The sequence below is a fragment of the Caretta caretta genome, chromosome 7 (genome assembly GCF_965140235.1).
Source record: "Caretta caretta isolate rCarCar2 chromosome 7, rCarCar1.hap1, whole genome shotgun sequence".
NCBI lineage: Eukaryota > Metazoa > Chordata > Testudines > Cheloniidae > Caretta > Caretta caretta.
The window spans coordinates 80,550,639-80,572,499 of record NC_134212.1 but is presented as its reverse complement, the minus strand read 5'-3'; the positions used below and the strand labels follow the sequence as shown (position 1 = coordinate 80,572,499).

At 41.6% G+C, this 21,861-nt stretch overlaps 1 protein-coding gene across 9 annotated transcripts in view; it reads left to right on the top strand.

Annotated features, from left to right (window-relative positions):
- CTNNA3 (catenin alpha 3) overlaps window positions 1-21,861 on the top strand; it is a 946,302-nt gene that overhangs the window by 900,334 nt on the left and 24,107 nt on the right. For 8 of the 9 annotated variants that reach the window (XM_075130833.1, XM_075130836.1, XM_075130831.1 and 5 more), the window contains one exon: window positions 4,800-4,934. In XM_075130833.1, the coding sequence (XP_074986934.1) occupies window positions 4,800-4,934 (135 nt within the window). Of the gene's footprint in view, window positions 1-4,799; window positions 4,935-10,257; window positions 10,640-21,861 lie in introns of those variants that run through there. The other variant, XM_075130835.1, reaches the window with a different exon arrangement.

The window sequence follows — 21,861 nt, the reverse complement described above, 5'->3', positions numbered from 1 at the left end:
ATCTTCCTCCTGAAGCCTGATCACACTTGTACTCTTCAGTCCTCCAGCAGCATCCCCTCCCCCACTAACTGATGGGAGGTCCTTTTTAAACCAGGTGTCCTGATTAGCCTGCCTGCCATAATTGAATCTAGTAAGTTCTTAATTGGCTTCAGGTGTCTTAATTGACGTGCCTGTCTTAATTGGTTCTAGCAGGTTCCTGATTGCTCTAGGGCAGCCCCTGCTCTGGTCACTCAGGGAACAGAAAACTATTCATCCAGTGGCCAGTATATTTCATAGAATCATAGAATCATAGAATATAAGGGTTGGAAGGGACCCCAGAAGGTCATCTAGTCCAACCCCCTGCTCGAAGCCTTCGACCAGACTCCTGTACCCCACTAGTCTGGGTCTGTCACACATGCATATAAACAAACTGTCCTAAAAATGAGATTAACAACAAATTCTTTAAAATGATTATCTGATAAATAAGAGACAATCAGCAATGTTAAATGTTACATTAAACAAATATTTTGAATGTATGTACATCTACTGAGAACATACTGCAAACTACTACTGTGATACATCGCATTAATCATCACTAACCTCAGTTCAAGTGCAAAGGAAGTCACATTTATTTCTTTGGTAAAGTAGTAAAATCAAAACCCAATAAACTTATGGTCAAAGTTTCCTGCAGAATAACTTTTATTGATCTTTTGTGTTACCGTTCTGCCAGCAGCTAATGGAACTACTTTTTCACCTTGATTTTCAATATAGGTTTCACTGTATTCACAACTAATGCATCCTCAAACCATGTGGAGGATCTTACACAGATATTATTTCTGTAAACCTCCTCCACTCCCTGCCAATCTTCTGGTTGAATTTAGGATTCCATTGACTTGAATAGGTACAGAATCAAACCCTTTTGTTTGCAGTGTTGTTGTAGCCGTGTTGTTCTCAAGATATTAGAGAGACAAGGGGGGTGAAGTAATATATTTTACTCGACCAACTTCTGCTGGTGAAAGAGACAAGCTTTCAAGCTACACAGAGCTGTTATTCTTGTCTCTCTAATCAACCCATTTGTAATTTGCCACTATATCTAACTGAAACTTATTTCTCAGTGTGAGAAATTAAACTGGTAACTAGCAGTTGTTCTCTGGGACGATAAATGCTAGGAACATAGTAATTACCATACTAGAACAGACCATTGGTCCATCTAGTCTGGTATGTAATAGTGGCCAGTACTAGATACTTCAGAAGGATGTGTAGGAAACCCCTAATGGAATAACCTGCCCAGAAAGGAATTTGCTTTCTAACATGTGTTAATAATAATTGGCTACTTAATCCCTGAGCATGAGGGTTTATATCCCTTGTATCATTTTATCATGTTTAATGTAACTTGGATTATCTACATAAATGTCTCATCATTTTTTGAATGCCATTGAGCTCTTGGTTCAATCATATCGTTTAGTAATGAGTTCCACAGGTTTGAGTTGTGGAAAATATTTGTCACGTTTGGATGTGTTGCCTTTGTTTCACTGGCTACTCCATTTTTAATTCTATTATGAGAAAAGGTTAATGGCCTTCTCCATGAAATTCATTATTGTATAGATCTCTACCATACCCATAACTTTTCATCTTCTCACTGAACAGACCTAATGTTTCCAATCTTTCCTTATATGGAAGTTTTCCATGCTTCTCATCATATATGTTGCCTATCTCTGGAACCTTTCTATTTGATATATTGTTTTCAGATGGGGTGAGCAAAGCAGAACACTCAAGGCGAAGTCTTAACAAATAATATAATGGTATTATAATATTCTCAGTAGTATTTTCTAACCTGTTATATGTTATAACCTTTTTTTATTTGACCTCCATGGCACACTTAGCAGAGCTTTCCGCTAAGTTATCCACAGTGATCCAGGCCTTTTTTCAGAGTGGTTACAGTTACTTTAGAACTCAGTAATGTGTATCAGTAATTAAAATTATTCCTTCAAATGTGTATTGGTCAACACTGATATCATGCTATCCATTTTTCTAGCTTCGTTATGTCTCTGGACTTTACAATATACTTGTCTAATTTTACCTATCCTAATAATATGGTGCCATCTGCAAATTTTGCCACTCACTGTTCATCCTATTTAAACATACATTGGATTTTAAATACCATTGCCTCTGCACTGGAGACTTATATGATCAATTTTACTGCTCTTTGAAGTCAATGAGAGATTACACTGAAGTCCTATCTGCCCATCTCTGGGATCTGCCCAAGTGGAAATAAATATCACAGGTCATTTTACAAAAAACTGTAGAGGACTGAATAGATGGTTCCAGTCAAAATATTTCATATCCATACAGTTAGTCCTGATGCTTACAGCTGTTTATGACTGGAAGGACAGATTTTATGGAACTGCAATTAAAGAAATAAACAATGTTTACACAAGCTGGCTACATTGTACTGTGATAGCAGTGTTAAACTCATTAATTACAATGTGCATTGAGGCCAAAAAGCAGTACCAAATTTGCTTTTTCTTTTTTTTCCCCCAGATCTAGGAGGAAGTGCTGAATCTCTCAGGTTTACAAGCCAGTGATTCACTTTTTTAACTTGTGATTGTTCCTGGCTTTCTTTTTCTAAATCTCAAACATGCAGTTTTTTAATTCATAAATAGAATTTTAAATTCTGCTCTGTAACCCTGTGGAGTGAATCCTGGCCTCACTGGGAAAAGTACCAGTGATTTTAGAAGGACCAGGGTTTTCCCCGAGGTATCTCATGAATTAAGCAGTCTGATGCTCCTTCATAGTGTTACCTATTGTGGATTTTATATCAAAGGATCTTTGTGTATAACATGCATCATTGTGGAAGACACACTGGAGTCATTTCTCTTCAACAGCAGAAACTTGGATGGGCCTTTATGTTCTATTGATACTGACATCACCAGTATTTTCTAACAGTAAGAATACCATGAACAGCAAAAGGTCAGGCCTACCACAATTGGTTGAAGTGTATCTTTTTTTAAAAAAAATACTAGTATTGACACACTGTTCCATCAAAGGAAACTGACTATATTTTCATGGTATCTACAGTAAAAAAAAAAAAACTACAAACAAATCTCTCAAAGACTGTATTGGCCTTTACAATAAGGCTACTTCATACTGCTCCGGCAGTGTATCGGGATTCAATAACCCCTTCACACTGCCATAGCAGTGAATAGTAGCCTTAGTGTAAATGAGAATCCGATACTATGTTGTCATAAATATAAAGGGAAGGGTAAATACCTTTAAATCCCTCCTGGCCAGAGGAAAAACCCTTTCACCTGTAAAGGGTTAAGAAGCTAGGATAACCTCGCTGGCACCTGACCAAAATGACCAATGAGGAGACAAGATACTTTCAAAGCTGGAGGGGGGAGAAACAAAGGCTCTCTCTGTCTGTGTGATGCTTTTGCCGGGAACAGAAAAGGAATGGAGTCTTAGAACTTAGTAAGTAATCTAGCTAGATATGCGTTAGATTCTGTTTTGTTTAAATGGCTGATAAAATAAGCTGTGCTGAATGGAATGTATACTTCTGTTTTTGTGTCTTTTTGTAACTTAAGGTTTTGTCTAGAGGGATTCTCTATGTTTTGAATCTGATTACCCTGTAAGGTATTTACCATCCTGATTTTACAGAGGTGATTCTTTTACTTTTTTTCTTCTATTAAAATTCTTCTTTTAAGAACCTGATTGCTTTTTCATTGTTCTTGAGATCCAAGGGTTTGGGTCTGTGTTCACCTATGCAAATTGGTGAGGATTTTTATCAAGCCTTCCCCAGGAAAGGGGGTGTAGGGTTTGGGAGGATTTAGGGGGGGAAGACGTTTCCAAGCGGGCTCTTTCCCTGTTATATATATTTGTTAGACGCTTGGTGGTGGCAGCAATAAAATCCAAGGGCAAAAGGTAAAATGGTTTGTCCCTTGGGGAAGTTTTAACCTAAGCTGGTAAAAATAAGCTTAGGGGGTTTTCATGCAGGTCCCCACATCTGTACCCTAGAGTTCAGAGTGGGGAAGGAACCTTGACATATGTGAATAGTCTGTTTCATCAGAGAGAGATTTCCCACAAAGTATACTCCATCACTCCTCTGAAGTCATGAGTAAAGAGAAGATTTCATAGAAAGTATGAGCATCACCATAAAAACCCGAGAATTTACCATGAGATATTGTTCACAACTATGACCTACTCCTTCTCCCAGCAATGTCAATGGGAATTTTGTCATTGCCTTGAGTGGCATCAGGATAAAGCCCATAACCTAGAGTCACTTATAGTATAACCATCTATTAATGTGGGTTTCCATTGTTATTAGTCCATGTAACTTGCACAGTAAATGGTAAGTAATACTGCAAAAATGAATGCAGAGCTTCTTAGGTGCTGAAGGAATAAATAATTTCATGCACTAGTGAAAGCTACTCAGCTAGAACTATGGCTAAGGCAATTCCAGTAGTCTTGAATTAAGGATGGGTGAATGCAATGAAGTTTGGGATTACTGTGCACCTCTTTGTTTGCAGAGTTTAAAAAGGTTCACAAAATTAGCAAATAACCAAACTTTAGAGCAGTGAGAGCAAGACTACATTAGAGAGCAATTACAATGAACATTCCTAAAGGGAACATGAATGTGATAAAAGTCTGGGTCTAAATTTTGAATGCACGTTTGAAATACATTCACTAGTTTGGACATTAACATGCTCTGCTGGAGAGCTGAGAGTTTAGAAAAGATTAAATCTTAAGCTTTAATAATTGAAAATTGAAGTGATTAAGAATTTGTAGAAAGTGTTTTATTCATTATTCTTTTTCATGTGTAGTGTCCAGACCAATCATGTAAACAAGATGTATTGGCTTACCTGGAACAGATCAAGCTCTATTGTCACCAGCTCAAAATCTGCAGTCAAGTTAAAGCAGAAATTCAGAATCTCGGTGGAGAGTTCATCATGTCTGCTGTAAGTAAAAGGAGTCCAGAAGATACTTTCTGTGCTAGATACAACTATAGATTTTAAATTTTGGAGTGAATTTGTAGCATTTGTGAAATGTCGTCTCATAGTCCTGAGGTCCTTATTTTATTTCCCACTGGTTTATATCTTGTGTTGTCATTTATACCCAAGCAAAGTGAGTAAAAGATACTATCAAATCAGAAAGAAAACATTTTACACCCACGTTGTACAACTGTGTAATATCACAGATGATACAAGGCAGTGGAGAATCAGGCCTGGTGTCTTTAAAGATATCAATTGGCCTGATTCTTCATTCTGTTACACTGAAGTAACTAAGTTAACTTAAATAGAGAGACCCTGATCTAAAATTGGTTTAGAAAATCAGACCCATTTTGAGGTAATGTGTGTTCACTCAATGCTGCATCTTTCTCATCCCATGGATATCTCTCTCTATATTTTCACTTTTTGATTTGGGAGCTGTTTTTCCCAGCTCATAAGGAATTGGTTGGGGAGGTTCTAGTCAGGCTGTTGCAATGTGAGAGTAAGAGAGTAAAAAAAAAAACCAAACCCTGAGAACAAGGGAAGTTGGTGCTTAATTAGATTTCTGGATCTGCATTAGCCTGGGGACATCAGGTTAGGGTAGATAACTACAAATTAGCCATTGCTATGATTTTGAGCACCAATTAGTAGAATTTTCTGTCCTCTTGCAAGAGAGTAACTCACCTAGCAGAATAGTCTGACCCTGAGTATTCAAATTATTCCATCAGTGAAGAAACAACCTTTTTCATTGTGCTATTATTATTTGTGCTGAGGTAGTGCCTAAGAGCAGGAGGGATCTGTCATGGACCTGTGCGCAGTGCTGTACAAACACATAACAAAAGTGGTCCCTGCCCCAAAGAAATGATTAATCTGAGTAATACTTATTCCTTTCTGATATCTCCATGCTCACATATGCTTGAAGGTATATAAACAAATAAATATTAGAACGTAACTACAAAGGTATACAACCAATAATTACTAGAATGCAACAATGATTTTCTCTGTGGTCTTCATGAAAGCACTGGTTAAATTTTCAGGGACTGAAGTATTTTGTTTTTTAAATCTGGACCTCTGAGCTGTTTTTATTTGTTTTATAATTTAACTAGAGGTTACATGAATTCTTGTCTGCTTAGACAAGCCTTAAATTGGATCAGTTTTTGTAGTTTATGTTGAAGGTCATATTGGATGAGAATTTGATGACCATATTTCAATCTTTGGAGACTGCAGAAATGTAATCCTGCATGTCGTGGTAGTTTTTTTATTTGAAAGCAATGTTGGATTTTAATTAGGTTGTAAATTAATGAAACTGTGTTTTATTTTTCATTCTTTCTTTCTTTTTTAAAAAATGTTGCTTTAAGCCACATCACAATTAATACATAATTTGCAGTTCTGAATACTGCGGTCAGTGATAGATTTGTGACAATTTGCAAAGCAATACTGTCTTTGAAAGATAGAACTCTGCATTTTTGTTTAATTTTTCTGGTCTTGTCTCCTCTACCCATCATTTCACTGGGTGCTCTCATCGGGAAAGTTCCCCCACCCCCCACAGTTGTAATATAAATATCAAGTGATATTAAGTAATACTATATTTATTGGGTATCCTTCTATTGCCACTTGCTGTTCTTCCTCAACATTCTAAAATGCAAAATAAACAACAAAAATTATATTAAAAACAAACCCAATGTAACTCATGAATCCAAGAGAAAAAAACAGGTTCAATCCTGTTCCTGTTCATTTGAATGCAGCTGTATTACATCCCAGAAGCCCTGGTTCAGCAAAGCACTTAATTACATGCATAAATCTATCCCTAGCCAGTAAGGGCATGTGCCTACCTGCTTTGCTGCATCAGGGCGAGGGGCAGTGAAATCCTAGCTGCTATTCTACTAAAGGATTAAATCCCTGCAAATACTCATGAAGTATTTTGTTAAACGCAGATGTGTTTGGCTCTGTACAAAAAACAAAGAAAAGCAGCCCTGGCCCTGAGAAATTGACAAAATAAAGTCCTGATCCAAAACTCACTGAAGTCAATGGAAAGACTTCCAGTCTCTTCAAGGGGCTTATGATCTGGTCCTAAGGGACTATATACTTATCAGTACTTAATGGTTATCGCTAGTCCTTACTGTTGTGAGAGTATAAAAGTACAAAATGCCCTGGCACAGCACAGGTGGTGTGTCAGCTTAAAACTTAATAATTTTTCCCATTGTCATTTCCTCCCCAATTATTATTGTTGGGGTAGAGAGAGCATTTGAAACAGGCTGTGCTCAACTATCATTTTCAAGTAAAAACGGAGCACCAAATCCACTTTGCTGTCTTATTTGAGTCATTCCAATGTATGTGTAACTGGAGACTCTTTGGATCCAGTGTTTAAAAGTGACTGCAGGGACTCATTTCATCTTGAGGGGAATATGAGAACTTGAAATACATCAGATGGGGAAGGCTCTAAAGCAAGCAGGGCTGTTAATAAATTGAGAGGGAGACAAAATCAATGACTGTTCAAAAAATAACTGAGCTACTGCACTGGGGTTTTTTTTAATAGTGGTTAAAAAAAAATGTAAGCAAATCCTGCCTCTGCAAGTGGGCCTCCTGGTATTAGAATTGCTAGGGTTTTACTGTACAAGGTGGAGGCCAAAGAACTGGGTGGAGAAACATGCAAGGTGGAGCAGCCCCTCAGCAAAGTCCTTCTTCCTTCCAAAGTTGCATTTGGGAGTATCATAGAGACAAACTGTGGGAGTGGGGACAGTAGTTCCACTACTATATGAATCCTCTGCCTCTATGCCCTGCAGTGAAAGCTATGAAGGGTGTGAAGGGCTACCTCAGCCTGTTGGTTGATGTACTCTCTGCAGCCATCTTCCCATTTCCAGCCCAACCACTAAGGCTAGTGGATTTGGCCCTTTTATCTAAAGGTTTTAGAGTGCCACCCATCACTATAGTATCTGTGCACCTTCCACATAAAATCATCATCAGTGTCCAAATTCCTAGCAGACCTGATAGAAAGTCTGTCTGTTCTCCATTTTTGGGGTCAGACCTCTATTTGGAGTGGGGTTATTTATTTTGATTTTTTTTCCATCTGAGAACTAGCTAATCTGTTTAAGAATGAGAAGTGGAAAAGAAGACATGGTCAGCAACACTCCATAATTTATCTAAGGACACCTCAGTTTACCTACCAGACTAACAGTTGGATTATATTAGTTTATGGCAATACTATGTCTGAGGAGGTGCTGGTGAGCGTGGTGGAGTTCTGGCATCATTCCTTTCATATGTTAGAGTATCATCAATACTTGATTACTTACTTACTCAGGCATCTGAGAACACAGACAGATGTACATTACTCTCACTAGCACATCTTACAGCAGAACAAAAAAGAGCAAGTAAGTATTTTGAGGTGGTCTCTCCTATGCCGCGGGCTTCCCCTCCATATCCAACATTCCTGTGGCCATGTCTACGCTACAAACTTTGGTTGATGCACATTACGTCAGCATAAAGCCACTACCAAATAGTATATCATTTGTGCATGTGTATACTTGGCTCCTTGCACTGGAGCTGTATATGCTCACCAGGAGTGCTTGTGTCGATGCACAGTGTTGTCCACCATGAGTAGGTATCTGAGTGTGCAACCCACCACCGTCCAGTGTGCTGATTTTTGGGAAGTTTTTGGCAATGAATGGTGGGGCAGAAATGAGTGACTCGTGGGTGACTGGGAGCAAGGGCTCAACTTTCCAGCATGCAACTGTCTCCATCCCATAATGTCTTCTATATCCCATCATGTTTGTGCCTTTTTTAGAAATCCCATGAACCCATATGGCACTCCTCACTGTTCACCCAGAAGCATGGAGCCTGCACTGCTCTACACTGTTGTCCTAATCATTGCAATCAGAGGACGCGCAATCCTCTGGTATTTGGACAGCTGTAAGCAGAACCAAATCCATGTCAACCATGCTGATTTTTTGCACGACAGATTGCTGTGGGACATAGTGAGAACCAATTTAAAGTTGGTGGTGGCATTCACTGAGCAGCTTCAGATGGTGGAGCACCATTTCTGGGCCTGAGACATGAGCACTGACTTGTGGGATTGCATCATAATGCAGGTTTGGGATGATGAGCACTGTCTGTAGAATTTTTGGATGTGCAAGGCCACATTACCAGATCTGTGTGCCAACCTCATCCCAGCCCTCCAGTGCAAGCATAATGCCAACAGATCCCAGTCGTCGGTGGGTGGGATCGAACCTGGGACCTCTGGAGCTTAGTGTATGAGCCTCTACCACAGGAGCTAAAAGCCAGCAGGCTGTTAACTGTAGCGCAGACTGTAGAGCAGACTCATTTTAGCTCTCTTTTTAAGTGGTCTTGGTGCCACTAGATGGGACAGAACACCACACCCAGAAGGTGTGTGGGTTACACAAGGACATTAAAAAGAGAGCTGAACTTGCGACACCAGGTAGCTACCAGTCAGTGGGAAATCATTCTGGCATTGGAAAATCTGTTCTGGGGGCTGTTATTATGCAAGTGTGCAGCGCCATTAATGGTCTCATGCTGTGCAGAGCTATGACTCTGTGGAGGAGAGAGTGGATGGATTTGCAGCAACGAGGTTCCTGAACTGCAGTGGAGTGATAGATGGCACCAGATCACCTTTCCACAGAGTACAGCAACAGAAAGGGCTATTTTCTATGGTTATGCAAGCATTAGGGGATCACTGGGGATGCCTCACCAACATCATTGTTGGCTGTTCAGGGAAGGTGCACGATGCTTGCATCTCTAAGAACACAGGACTGTCCAGAAAGCTACAAGCAGGAACTTTCTTTCCTGACCCGTAGTTTGTCATTGGTGATGTTGAAATGCCAATAGTGACCCCTGGAGGACCCAGCCTGCCTCTGGCTCATGAAGTCACACACTGGCCACCTCAACAGCACCAAGGAAAGATTAGCTACCAGGTGCAGAATGACAGTTGGATATGTGTTTGGCAGATTGAAGGAATGCTGGCATTGTTTACTCACAGGATTGGATCTCTGTGGAAAAAATATCCCAATGGTTATGGCTGTCTGCTGTGTCCAGCATAATATCTGAGAAGCAAAAGGGGAAAAGTTGCTGCTGGGGTGAGCAGCTGTCTGCTGCATTTGAACAGCCAAACACAAAGGCTATTAGAAAAGCTCCCCTAAAGTTTTAAACAATACATGCTCATTGGCATTTCTGCTTGGGATTGCTCATGCATGGTGCCACTCTCAGCACCAGTCATGGTAAATATGGCCCACCAGGGTGAGAGAAATTGTTTGGTACTGAATACTGGCACCATTTTCCACAGGCGATGGTGATCTCTCACTCCTGAGGGTAACAATCGCAGAGAGAGCACAGCTGCTTCCTGAAGGCCTATATGCTTCTAGTCTGCCATGGTGCCTGCTGAAGTTATCATTGACTGGCACTGGAAAGTGTCCTATGGAAGGCTGCCATCCACAGAAACCCTTGGGAGTGGATCGCAGAGCACCTCCTTGCAAGTTTCATTGAGATCTCTCAGAAGGCTTCAAGGGACAGCCCTGGGTACATAAACAAACTGGTCTGCATGCCCGCCACTGCACCTAGTCTAAGTCTACAGGGAATGAAAAGCAAATAAAAATGCTAGCTCTTTTAGTTGTATTGCTACTTCTTCTTGCACTGTAATGGGAAATAAATTTACACACTTACCTGAAGATCCGTCTCCTGCATTGGGTTCACTCATGCTCGACTGCTGGGACTGACTGGACAGCAATGAAGTCTGAAACAGGTTCTGGCATAGCTTATCCCTGGTTTAATGTCCCCCACGTCACCCTGGTCCTCACTGTTCAGGCCAGGGGCCTGTGGCTTGTGCTTCACTGAAGTATCTGTGGTGGTGTGTGGGGTGCTGGTGGGGTCTCTTAGTAAAAGCAGCAGGTCTGTGGCTCAACACCAGGTTAACTGTTGGCCTCCCTGGCCTTCTGAGATGTCTGACATAGTTCCTTCGCTTTCACATGGCCCTGATGCTGGTCCCTGTTATGCTCCTGCATCTCCCCTGCAATCTGTTCATACCTGCTTCTCCCCACAGCCCAGGAGATCCAATATTTCCTGTCTACTCCAGGCTGGTGTGCATCTGGCATGTGTAGCCTGACTGGTCATCTGGGCAATTGTGCACAACAATGGGGAACTGCTAAATGCGCTCACCAAGCTGGACAATCAGGAAAAGGTATTTCAAAAATTTGCTGGGCTTGAAGAGGTAGGAACTTCCAGGTTCTATGACAAGTCCAATCAGCGCAATCAGTGTTGGGCTGGAGGACAGTTAGGGTTGATATAAGTAACATAGTGTCTACCTGCATGCATGTTGTGTTGACCTCAGTACATCAACTGTGGCTCAATACCGCTTTGGGGTGGTGGTGTTATTGTGCCCCTATAACAGGGCACTTACATTGGCAGGAGAAAAAATTGAGTGTAGACAGATGCACAACTAGATCAATTCCAGGTGGCTTATGTTGACCTAATTTTGCGTCAGCCTACTTTTAGAGAGACACAGTGGGACCAACTTCTGTTGTCTCTCTAATATCCTGGGACCAGCACAGCTACAATACTGTGTTCAGCATATCTTGCAAGGTTCATATGTAAAATAAAATATAAAACCATGCCATAGTACCAGTGTAGGTTTAATTGATAGGCTTGGCTGAGGGCACTTCTGGAGACTCCAGGTGTCATTCCGTTTTACTGCTGTTCTCGATTTAGAGAGTCGTGACTTTAGGCCAATTTTAAACATGTGCAGCTTCTCAACAGTCTCACTTATGTGGACAGCTTCTGCTTATTCCTCACTTCCTTTCTCTGCTCTGCAGCACTTTTCATTCTACTGTGCAGCCTGCCATAGATGCTTCAGATACCACAGTAATGGCTTTGATAGAAAAACAGATTATAATGTTCTCTTGTACACTTCGATTCTGATTTCATGTATTTAAAGAAACACACTGATTGAGTCAATATTTAGTCCTTCATTTACATCCCTGTAGGATTATGCTCTGAAGCAACTTTTCATTTGAGACAAAGTGGTAATTAAGCATGTAAAATGGGTATTGAAAAATATTAAAGTGGGTGAGCTAATAGCTTTGGTCCAATAGAAGATATCACCTCACCCACCTTGTCTCTCATCCTGTTAGGAATTTGTGCTCAGCCATCACTTGCAGTTTAGGAATCTCTCTTAAATTAAATCTACGAGTGCTCAGACCTCTTTCTGTGGTGGAACCTAAGGTGTGGATCTTGCTCTTCCCTTGACTCTAGTCTCAATCCATCTTTCCCCCACTGGCCAAAAAAAAAAAAAAAAGTTTGTTTACCAAGGTGTTGAGTAATATACTGATTGTTGGCTCCATATTTATTGCCTTTCCCTTCAACATATTCCCCGGTCATTGGAGCCCCTCAGCTGAGTTTCTTTGAATAAGTAGCAGATGTCTTTTTTGTCATGCTTTTAAAATGGCTTTATCATGTTTCACACAACCCTGGATACCATTAATAATAATTATGAAAAATTGAGCTTGTCTATTGTTATATATAGGTATTTATACCACAACTCATCACCATAGTATCTGCGTGCCTTCTAGTAGTGCATTATGGGACATGACCACACATCTGTCACATGGTGTTTCCACCCCCCAAGAGGGAAGTTTGTGATGGTCTTTAGTTCTTGTGGGCATTCATTTCACAGTTTCAGAATGCCCCCAGAGAAAGTTCTGTGTCTCACACAGATCAGATTTACTCTTATTACTGAGAGTTCTTTTGTGCCAGAGGAGCATATTTGTTGACCACAGTCTGCATTCTGGAGCTTTAAATATCCTGGGCCTGGCCCATGCAGCACTTTGACCGTGAACTCAATTCAAAATTCTATGGGAAGCCAACATACAGAGTGGTGGATGGGTTTTATGTGTAAGCCTGTGAGATGTGCTCCAGCATTCTGTACTAGCTGGAGTTTCCTAAGTGCTGAAGGTTGCATGGCCAAGTGTACAGCCAAGAGGCGATGCATGATTGAGGCCTGAGTCTTAATGAGGTGGAGTCTCCTAATCAGCTAGGTATGGTAGAAAGTATTATCATGAATCTTGCTATATAAGACCCCCCCCCCAACTTCAGCGAGGAATCCAAGAGTATTCCTAAACTATGGACTGAATTGACCATTTGTAGATGTTCACCTTCAATCAAAGGAGACTGCACTGTGGTTGCAAATTCTTCCAAATGCTTGCCTCTGCCTACCGGCATCTCTTCTGTCCTGATCTCTTCCAAGCGCTGGGCTGTTGTGGTTGTATGTGGGGAAGAACAGATAGAGCTGTGTATCGTTTTCATACTGCAGGCATTTGAGTCCATGTCAGCTGACCGGTTCACCTAATGGTTGCATATAAATGTTGAACAGGACCAGATATTATTTCTGTAAACCTCCTCCACTCCCTGCCAATCTTCTCGTTGAATTTAGGATCCCATTGACTTGAACAGGTACAGAATCAAACCCTTTTGTTTGCAGTGTTGTTGTAGCCATGTTGGTCTCGGGATATTAGAGACAAGGTGGGTGAGGTAATATCTTTTATTGGACCAACTTCTGTTGGTGAGAGAAAGACAAGCTTTTAAGCTACACAGCGCTCTTCTTCAGGTCTTGGAAACATATTGAGAATGTCACAGCTAAATATATGATTGAACCGATAGTTTAGCGTAAGTAGTACTCTAAGGGACAACTCCAGGTGAAGTGGCCCGTTAACATCCTGTAGTTGTAGGACAAAAAAGGGTGGTTAGTGGGTTACAGATTGTGGTTAATATTACCTCACCCACCTTATCTCTTTAAACATAATCAATCAATGACTTCCTTTGCCACAGTACCCCCAAAGGACAATTGACAACAGCAAACATACATGGACAATTTTTTTTGAAAAGCAAAGGTTAAAGTGAAAGCACAACTTAAATACTTCTTTAGCTTAAGTTTAAAAATAGCCTGGTGCTCGGTGCTGTATATAACAACATAGAATTCATATTACTTCCAAAGTTAGTTATCAAAAAATAATCTCATTAGGATAGTGTGTCACAGCAAAATAGCCTCTGTCAATGTATTCACTGTAACTGAACCAGTGGTTGTATTTTTGTACAATATTAATAGCAATTGACCTTTATTCTGAAAGGTTTTAAATAGTAAGTAAAGAGTAGATTTTTTGATTCACTATTCTTAGTTTCTACCTCTATGAACAAATAGGGTTCCAGTCAAACCACAACAGGAATTCAGAAATCTTATACACTTAAGCTTTGCAGCAAAAATGAGATTTTAGCTGTCTGCAAAATTAGAAGCATATTCCCATTCACAAGGCAAACGAAACCCCAAAATGTATTTTATTAAAGATTAAACAAAATAAAGGTTTCCAATTTGAAGAAGAGGAACATAATCTAGTAATACGTGCACATAATATTTTCAGTGTTCTCTACAGAAAACTATATACAGTTGCCATAAATATAAAGGGAAGGGTAACCACCTTTCTGTATACAGTGGTATAAAATCCCTCCTGGCCAGAGGTAAAGTCCTTTTACCTGTAAAGGGTTAAGAAGCTCAAGTAACCTGGCTGGCACCTGGCCCAAAATGACCAATGAGGAGACAAGATACTTTCAAATCTGGGGGGGGGGGGGTTGTCTGTCTGTGTGATACCTTTGCTGGTATCACAAGCTTGATCACAACAGATCAAGAATGCAAGCTCTCCAACTCCTGTAAAGTTAGTAAGTCATCTAGCTAGTTAGGTTTTCTTTGTTTTTGCTGTGCTGGAGGAAATGTGTATTCCTGGTTTTGTGTCTTTTTGTAACTTAAGGTTTTGCCTAGAGGGATTCTCTATGTTTTGAATCTGACTGCCTGTAAGATTATCTTCCATTCTGATCTTACAGAGTTCTCTTATCTTTTTTTGTTCTTCTAATAAAGTTCTGTTTTTTTTAAGAATCTGATTGGGTCTTAAAAATCCCAGGCTCGTTTGTGCTCATCTTGTTTATTCTCAAGCCTTGCCCGGGAAAAGGAATGTAAGGGCTTGGGGGGATATTTTGGGGAAATAGGAACTCTAAGTGGTCCTTTCCCTATTCTTTGTCTAAATCACTTGGTGGTGGCAGCATACTGTTCAAGGACAAGGCGAAATTTGTGCCTTGGGAAAGTTAACCTAAGCTGGTAAAAATAAGATTAGGGCGTCTTTCATGCGGGTCCCCACATCTGTACCCTAAAGTTCAAAGTGGGGAGGGAACCCTAACAGTATTTCTTAGGCCATGGCTAAAGAGGATGTTACTACATAGCAAGCCAGAGCGTGAATCTACAGCATAGTCCGAATCCTCATGAGGAACTTGGGTGTGTCTGTGTTTGGAGAATGAAATTATAACATGGTGGATAGTTATCAGAACTCCTCAAAATCTTTCCTTACCAAATAAAAATAAATCCCACGTGTACAAAATAGCACAAACTTGCAAAGGTTTTTGACGTTTACAGCAGATGTCATGTGCTTTTTAGACAAAAGTTCCTGAATTCTTTCCTTGTTGTTAACATAATGTGCATATGATCATAGATTTAATACGGATTGATACCTGATTGTTGGACTTGAAGTCTGTGCATGAGGGGGGAGTAGTTTCATTTCAGTGAGCTTGAAGTATACTGGTCAGTGGGTCAATGTTGAACAAATTCAGGGGGTATATATGTGTGTCTGCATGTGTTACTTTCTACTGGCATCCCTACAAGGGAATATTTCATTTTGTTTGAGCTTTTAAAACCTTTTACAAAAATAAAATATAATCAAACTAAATTTCAAAACAAAGTAATTTCAAACTGAAAAATAAAACATTTAATTTCAAAATTGTTGACATGAAACACTGATGGTTTTTTGTGGGGTGGTGGAAGGCTTTGACTGAAAGAATTTGGTGAAATTGACACAAATATGCGTAATAGTTTGGTCAATCTGAATCTGCATTTTTGGGAGCAAACAAAGGTTTCAGCCAAAAATATTTTCCTAGCTCTAATCCTCAGACCTGGCCCTACTTCACCTAAGTGTGAAGTCCATGCAATCAAATAATCATTTTCCTATCTCTAGTCCCAATGTAACCAAAACAAACTACTGATAATTGCTTACCAGCAAAGTAAAGGTTTACACTGTTGACTTCAATATAAACAATGCTCTTCCTAAATCCTTCCATGATTTTTTGTGTATTCTGATTTATACTTTGAGACTGGAATATAAAAATGATACGTGGTGTGTGTTTAATACAAGGAATAACAAAACCAGTATTCAGGTGAAGACTAATTTCAACCTTTGCATATACACACACAAATATATATGTAATTTTTAGAATCCACTTGCAAAAGACTGAAGAGGGTGCAGCTACGTCTCTAAATAAAATGAACTTGAATGCATGATGAATAAATATTTTATCAATTTTCCGTTTATGCCAAGTCTCATTTCATCAGTTTTCCCTGATATGTAATGAGACCTTGAAGACTCTATTTGGGAGAGATAAAAGCATCGAAGTGAAAATGGGTCTTGAGTACATTATAGTACATTCATAGTAGAACAATACATTTACACCAAATTGTATCATGTTCTGGGCACTAAACAATATTTTTTTTAAAAAAAGCTACTGTGTCTATAGACAAACTGCATGAAGTAAAATTTGTGGCCTGACTTTTATTAGATAAAGCCTCCCCTAAAAAAAATCTCTCCATGACATTGAAGTTCAATTGATAAAAATGATTAATTTTGTTTTCAGACTCCATATTTTCCAGATTGGTGTGAGGTGCCTCAGGGAAACTGAGCCAAAGTATTGACACTAGGATGCTGCAAATAACACTGATATCCTAAAGGGACATATTAGTAAACCTGCTAAAATTAAGTTGCCTGTGCTGAGGTGCCAATGGCAGAGTAAATGCAATGGAGATTTCTGTCTCCCTAAGCTGTGACAAATGCACCAAAGCAACTAATTTAAACAGGCTTAATAGTAGTTTAAATATTTAGCTTCTTCACCAGGGAGGTGCACAGGTTCTGGTATTTGTATTTGTGTACAAAATTCTTGAAGCCAATGATGCTGTGCCAATGTACCAGCTGAGGAGTTGACCCTTAACCTGTAATCTTTGGATCCTAGAGTTTACAGTGCAGTGGGATGCATGTCTCTGAGCTGCTGATACAAGCTGTCTGCAGACTCAGGAAGTCACTACTGTATTTTATACTCAGTTTACATTTAAAAGTTTAGCAGGGCTAGAAATCTCAGTTTTGTTTTATTTTAAATATGAAAGTTTAGTTTCTTGAACACAATTCTCTACATGCCTTCCACTCAGCGGAGACACTTCTGGCCGCAGCCCACCCAGTCAGCAGAACCGCCAAGATGGCTACAGAAGGCAGAACAGAAACGGCAGAAGAAGGTCACATCAACCTTCTGACCAGAGCTTGGGACAATCGAAACCATCTTCGGGACCTTGAATGGTATCAGTCAGGGCCTGAAACCTCTCTTGCAGGGGATATATCCTGGCCTGGGTCAAGTCCAATACTGCCCCTATAAACACTATCCTCTGGATGGGGGACAGAGGGGACTTTGCTTCATTTAAAAGGAGACTCAGGTTGATGAAGGTGGCTCTGATAAACTTGACCTGAGCCTCCATTTGATCAGCCAGTCATCGAGGTAAGGAAACGCCTGAACCTGGTGCCTGTGCAGAAACGCAGCGATGACTGCCATGCACTTGGTGAAAACCCGAGGTGCTGCTGACAGGCCGAATGGGAGAACTGTGAATTGGTAGTGGGTGTTGTTCACCATGAACCTGAGGTACTTCCTGTGGGGCTGAGTGATCTGAAAGTATGCATCCTTCAAGTCGAGGGCGGCATACCGGTCTGCTGGATCCAATGGGGGAGGCCAGAGAGACCATGTGGAACTTGAGTTACTTTATAAGCGTGTTGATTTCCCGCAGGTCCAGGGTGGGCCTGAGGCCGCCTTTGACTTTTGGTATTAGGAAATACCAGGAATAAATTCCCCTTGGCTCCTGAGGAACCTCCTACGCTGCCCTTAAAGATAGGGGTGATTGCGCCTCCTGGATAAGGAGTTGCTCGTGAGAAGGGTCCCTGAAGAGGAATGGGCAAGGGGAGTAGAAGGGTGGGAGGGCACAGAATTGGATGGGGTATCCCCTCTCTACCGAGCGGAGCACCCATCAGTCTGAGGTAATAAGGGACCATGCATGGTAGAAAGGAGAGAGTCAGGATAAGAAGGTAAGGTGGGGTGGATCCATCTCCAGGTGTGGTACACCGTCCTTGACCAGGCCTTCAAAAGGCAGGCTTCGATTGTGCCAAGCTCTGGCCAGAATGTTGACGTGACCTTCTTCTGCCGTTTCTGTTCTGCCTTCTGTAGCCATCTTGGCGATTCTGCTGACTGAACCTCTGAGTGGGCTGCGGCCAGAAGTGTCTCCGCTGAGTGGAAGGTGTGTAGAGGCCCAAGGACCTGAAGGGGCTCTGGAGTTCTTCAGGCTGTTTAGCCTTTTGTCTGTCTTTTCTGAAAACAGAGTTTCACCCTTGAAAGGCAGGTCCTGTATGGTCTGTTGGACCTCAAAGGGGAGACCTGGAGCCACAAGCCCCTTCTCATGGCTACACCCATGGCCATGACTCTAGTGGCAGTGTCTGCCCCATCAAGTGCTGCTTGCAGAGATGCCCTGGAGATCACTCTCCCCTCCTTGACCAAAGCCGAGAATTCAGCCCGGAAGTCCGAGGGAAGTAACTCCGTAAACTTAGCCACCACTGAACAGGTATTATAGGCTTTCCTGATGATGACGGCCTGGTGGTTGGAAATTTGGAGTTGCAGTCCTCCTGTGGTGTATAGCTTCTGACCGAATAGGTCCAGTTTTTTTGCATCCCTATTCTTGGGGGAAGGGCCCTGGAAACCTTGTCTCTCTCACTGGTTAGCAGCGTCCAACACCGGAGAGTAAGATTGTGGGTGAGTGTATAGATCAGGGGTGGGCCACACTGGGGTTGCAAAACTGTATGGAGGACTGGAAAGGGAAGGCTGTGCCTCTCCAAACAGCCTGGCCCCCGCCCCATCCATCCCTCCCACTTCCCGCCCCCTGACTGTTCCCCTCAGAACCCTTAAACCATCCAACCCCCCTTGGCCACTGAGCTGGGTTCTGCCATTGAGGGGCCCACTGCATCAGCCGGGACCTCCTATGCTGCCTTGAGTTTGATCTTCTGCTCCTGCTATAGTCAAAGCGGTATGAGTTCGACTTGGAATATGAGGACCAGGGCAGCGCTGCACCTCTCAACATGGAGCATCGGGAGCCCAGGGACTGACTGTGCTCCCTGGATGGAGGCCCTGGCATCTGTGGTTGCCGAGGCGATGAGCGGCGTGACATCATAGCCGGCTTTGCCTTTAACAGCACAGTGTGGGATGGAGCCTGCAGTGCTGATGCCTTCTCCTGTCTCGGGGCGAGAATGGCACTGTGAGTCTGAGCAGGTCCTGTGCTGCCTCAAACGCTTCAGGAGTGGAAGGAAGCAGCAGGCTCTCCGAAGGGTTTGGCGCTCCAAGTCTCAGAGCCGTGGCCTGACTGTGATGCCACTGATGGCTGGTGTCTGGATCTAGACAAAGGGGATCAGCCCCTTTCGATCCTCTTCTTCTTCTGCACTGGCAATTGGGACCGGTGCCAAAGGATGGAGTGTCCCCGAGATGCTCCATGATGGTGCCTGGAGTCCTTGGGCTGTGTCTTTCTTTGGCACCTGGTCTCTTGAAGAGGGCACTGGCGTGCTCCGCGCTGAAGAAGACATGCTGATGGTGGGATCCCCGGCACCAGTGTCTGACTGCAGTCACCAGTGTCTGACTGCAGCTACCTCCATGAAGAGAATTTTAAGCCACAGCTCTGTCTCTTTCAGGGTTCTTGTTGGGAGTTCCCAACAGATTTTACAGCGGTCTTTTTGGTGACCCTCACCCAGATACTGTAAACAAGAGCTGTGGGAGGGTCACTTTTTGGCATGCGCTTCGCGCAGTCCTTGCAAGTCTTGAAGCCTGGGAATCGCGGCATACCCCAGAGGCAACAAATAAGGGAGAGAAATGGGGGAAAACCCCTTTAAATGAAACTTACAACTGACTAACTAACTATACTAAACTACACAATCTGAATAAACACGGTGCGGACAACAGAAATCGAACTGCTAAATCACTTGCCGGAGCAAGAGCAAGGGAAGTTCCAGCTACTGTCACTGGAGATAAGAAGGAACTGAGGGGTGGCGGGTCAGCAGGGCTATATATGGGCGCCATGAAGGCACGACTCCAGGAGCACCCAGGCTGATCCTATGGTTGCTGCTCGGGAAAAATCTTCCGGCTAGTGTGCATGTGCACATACCTGATTGGAGCTGACATGAACAAGCATGCGAAGAAAAACTTTTTTTTAAACAGAGAAATCATGAATTAGTGATTATAGGGCTTGCTCAGCTGATTCAGGTGTTCATTCATTTCCCAAATGAACCCAGCCATTATTCAGGTTTGGTTACGAAGCCCTATACACACACACACACTCTCCTCTATAAACGTGGGAGAGAGGGATTGGAGGCTCCTACGTTTGCTAAAATCCATGTTGGCAAATCTCCAAATTTCAAAAGGACCAAGGAAAGCCTTGCTGCTGAAGGAATTTTAATAGAGCAGCCAGACAGAACTTCAGACCAGAGACCACACTAAAGGTGAATGTCCCCATGGGTGAGATTTTATTTGGAGTTTGAGAAGGGAGAAAAATGTGTCTGATCAGGAAGAAAGGATGTGCATTCAAGTGTGTGTGTATTTTTTTAAATTCTTATATAGACCTTATTAGGTTTTCTCATCACTAACATACGCACAAGAAAAATCTGAAACAAACTCCATCCTATCAACCTCTATCACAATATGTCATGAAGAAAAATATAAAATATTTCCCTTTGCAGCTTGTTATGCATTACTTTCAAACTCAAGCTATTCCCATTTTGGCAATCTGACTAGGACATTGTTAAATGTTCTATTCCTTAAATGTTTCTGCAATAACGAGTCTGTCACAATATGCCATGCTGCCTCACTAGCAACCAAACTTAAAAAATAATAAGTACGCAGGTAAATTGGAGGGTAAAAAATGAAAGCAAGTTTTACTTTAGGTTATTCAAAATGGAGATGCCGTTCCAAATTGAAATTGTCAGCCTTACAATTAAATATGAACATGGTGGCTCCTTCCTTGAAGATAAAAGCTACTCATTCAAGTCACTGATCTGATTTATACAGTATATGTATCCCCTACCAAGGCGCTGTTTCAATATGACAACAGCAAAGACAGCTTAAGTTGAAGGCAGAAAGAATCTTTCTGTAATAAAATACTAAAGGGAAATAAATACTAAAGAATTTTAACACCAGCAAGGGGACCACACTCAAAATGAAATATGGTATTGTCCAGCTGTTAGCTGGCTCTGTTATAAACTATTTCCCATATAAAAAGAAATGAAATTGTAAACATATCACCTAACCAGGTGACATGTCTCCTGGTCCAGTATTTTATGAATGTTGGGACAACTCCTCAAGTGCCCTGATCTGCTATGGAAGGCCCAACCATGGTCACTAGGGAATTCTGCACACCCTGTTTTTCACAGACCTTGGGTCTGTGTTGGCTCTGCAGGGGAAAAGGTAGAGAGCAAGAAACGTGTGTCGTCCCCCCCAGTTTGGCCTGTAACAACTTTCCTGACTTGCAACTGCAATGCAACACAACACAGCCTAGGACTTCTCAGCCACGTACATGTGCTAGTTAGCACTGACATGATTGTCCTAATTAGCAAATTTTTAATAATTATATTATCGTGCCCACAAGTATTCATCAAAGATTCCTTTACTTTAAAATTTGCATGAGGATGGCAGAAGTTCTTTAAATACAGGGAGTTAACAACATATGCCAACAAGATAAGGGTTATAC